Source organism: Pygoscelis adeliae, unplaced genomic scaffold (genome assembly GCF_000699105.1).
Source record: "Pygoscelis adeliae isolate BGI_AS28 unplaced genomic scaffold, ASM69910v1 Scaffold98, whole genome shotgun sequence".
NCBI lineage: Eukaryota > Metazoa > Chordata > Aves > Sphenisciformes > Spheniscidae > Pygoscelis > Pygoscelis adeliae.
Genome location: NW_008825547.1, coordinates 5,372,366 through 5,374,111, shown reverse-complemented (window position 1 = coordinate 5,374,111; position 1,746 = coordinate 5,372,366). Strand labels below are relative to the sequence as shown.

The 1,746-nt window shown below is 50.0% G+C and overlaps 1 protein-coding gene across 1 annotated transcript; it reads right to left on the bottom strand.

Moving 5' to 3' along the window:
• Positions 1–227: 227 nt before the first annotated feature.
• FAM110B (family with sequence similarity 110, member B) lies at positions 228–1,477 on the bottom strand. The gene has a single exon (XM_009332080.1). It carries the CDS (start codon positions 1,394–1,396, stop codon positions 284–286), a length of 1,113 nt encoding a protein of 370 aa, XP_009330355.1. The 5' UTR covers positions 1,397–1,477; the 3' UTR covers positions 228–283.
• Positions 1,478–1,746: the final 269 nt, after the last annotated feature.

Sequence of the window (1,746 nt, the reverse complement as noted above, 5' to 3'; positions counted from 1 at the left end):
CCATGTAAACACTTTGATTATACTGAAGCCCTAATTAGATTCTCGTCTTAAACTTTTGGCAGATAATGTGTATGCTCAGCCAGGCTTTGTAGTTAGTTATTGTTCAAGTGGAAGCCAGGTCAGCTCACATGTTGACAGGCATGCAACTTGGAAACATTGCACAACAAGCAACACAAAGAGATTTGAGAAGTGTACAAGACTTCAAGTAGACTTCACAACCCTTCACAACTGAATATTCACAGACAAAGATACAGTCCTTGCTTTTTCTACGGTGGATTTTCTCTCACACATGGGACACTTTCTGTGACTCTCTAGCTTGCTTGATGCTATATAACCACTTGATGATTCTGGCATTCCTTTCAATGGCAGAAATGCCGTATGGCACACGGTCATTGGCACTGTCATCGTTTCTAAGGTCACTGTTGCTGTCCTGAGACTGTTCACAGTCTGAGCTAATCATGCTTGCACTGCGAAAGTTGAGGGATATAATATCAGAGTTAGCCCTTGCAAAGTTTTCCATCCCGAGGTTTTCAAGCTCTTCAGGATCCAGTCCGCAGTAGTTAAAGAATCGCTCAACATCTGCATCGACACGAAAGTATCTGTCGCTTAAGTCTGATTTTGATCGCTGTAGGGAGGGTCTTCTACTAACTCCGCATCCAGACTCGACTGCCTCAATCTCTGGGGATTTCAGGGTGGCAATGGCAGCAATTTTGGGCTTTGGAGGCAGAGGTGGGGCTGAACTACTGCAGGGTATTGCTTTTAAGGGCTTTGCACTAGTTACTTTCCTAATGTCTGAGGAGCTGTGAGAGACATGCAAGAAAGTCTCCGCCGACTGATCTAGGAGCCTTCTGCTGACGTTGGAGCTGCTCTCCTGCGGGCTGCTACGGCCCTGCGTGGGGTAAACCTTCAAAGATTCGGCGAACGAGTGTCGGTTTAGCTCTGTCGAATCGGCTCTGTGGGGTGGCCAGTTTCGGGGACCGTGCTTATACCCTGAACCCGAGCTGGAGCCTTCGGAGCTGTTGATGATGTTCTTCAAAATCTCGAGTTTCAGATTTTCTCTCTGGACGCCGCTCTCGGTCTTCGTGTTGTTGCTGAAGACTTTCAAGGTGGGGCTCCCCAGTGCTCGCTTGGCCGCAGGACAGACCGGCGGCTTCGCCAGCACTGCTGGCTTCACAGGCTCCTGCTTGGCGTTGATGACCTCCTGGCTCTTGACGTATTTCGCCTTGTCGGCTTCTAGCCTCTCCACCGCGCTCAGTCTTTTTGGATTAGGCTCCGCCTGCCTACGAAAATAGTCGGGTCCTTTGTTCAGGATGCGGAGAGGAACAGCGGACGTGAAGGTGACGGCAGGGCTGACCGGCTTCACCATGCTACCTGTCGGTAGTGTTTCTGTAGGCATGTTTGGTGGTCTTTCCCCCGCAGCCGTTTTGGATTCTTCTCTGGGATCTCCTAAATGCACGGTGCAGAAACATGTACATTAAGCACAATGAATAGCCGATGAATCCTGGGATCTGAGCGTTAGCAGCAGCGCCTCATCTCACAGCTCATTAAATAACACTGCGTTTCTCTTTTAAAGGCAGCCTTTGTAGGGCAAGGCCACCCGACACAAGTCCGTATTAGTCTGCTCCGCCAACTCCTTTCTTCTCGCTGAAAGATGCGGGAGTCTCGCCGTTCCCTTTGTGCTCTGCTACCGGCAGCGATCTGAAACGCAGAATAACCAACCACACGTTAGCGAGAGCGCCTGACATC

Bases quoted from the DNA above. Each gene is read 5' to 3' on its own strand.
- FAM110B (XM_009332080.1), bottom strand. From the start codon at position 1,396: ATGCCTACAGAAACACTACCGACAGGTAGCATGGTGAAGCCGGTCAGC.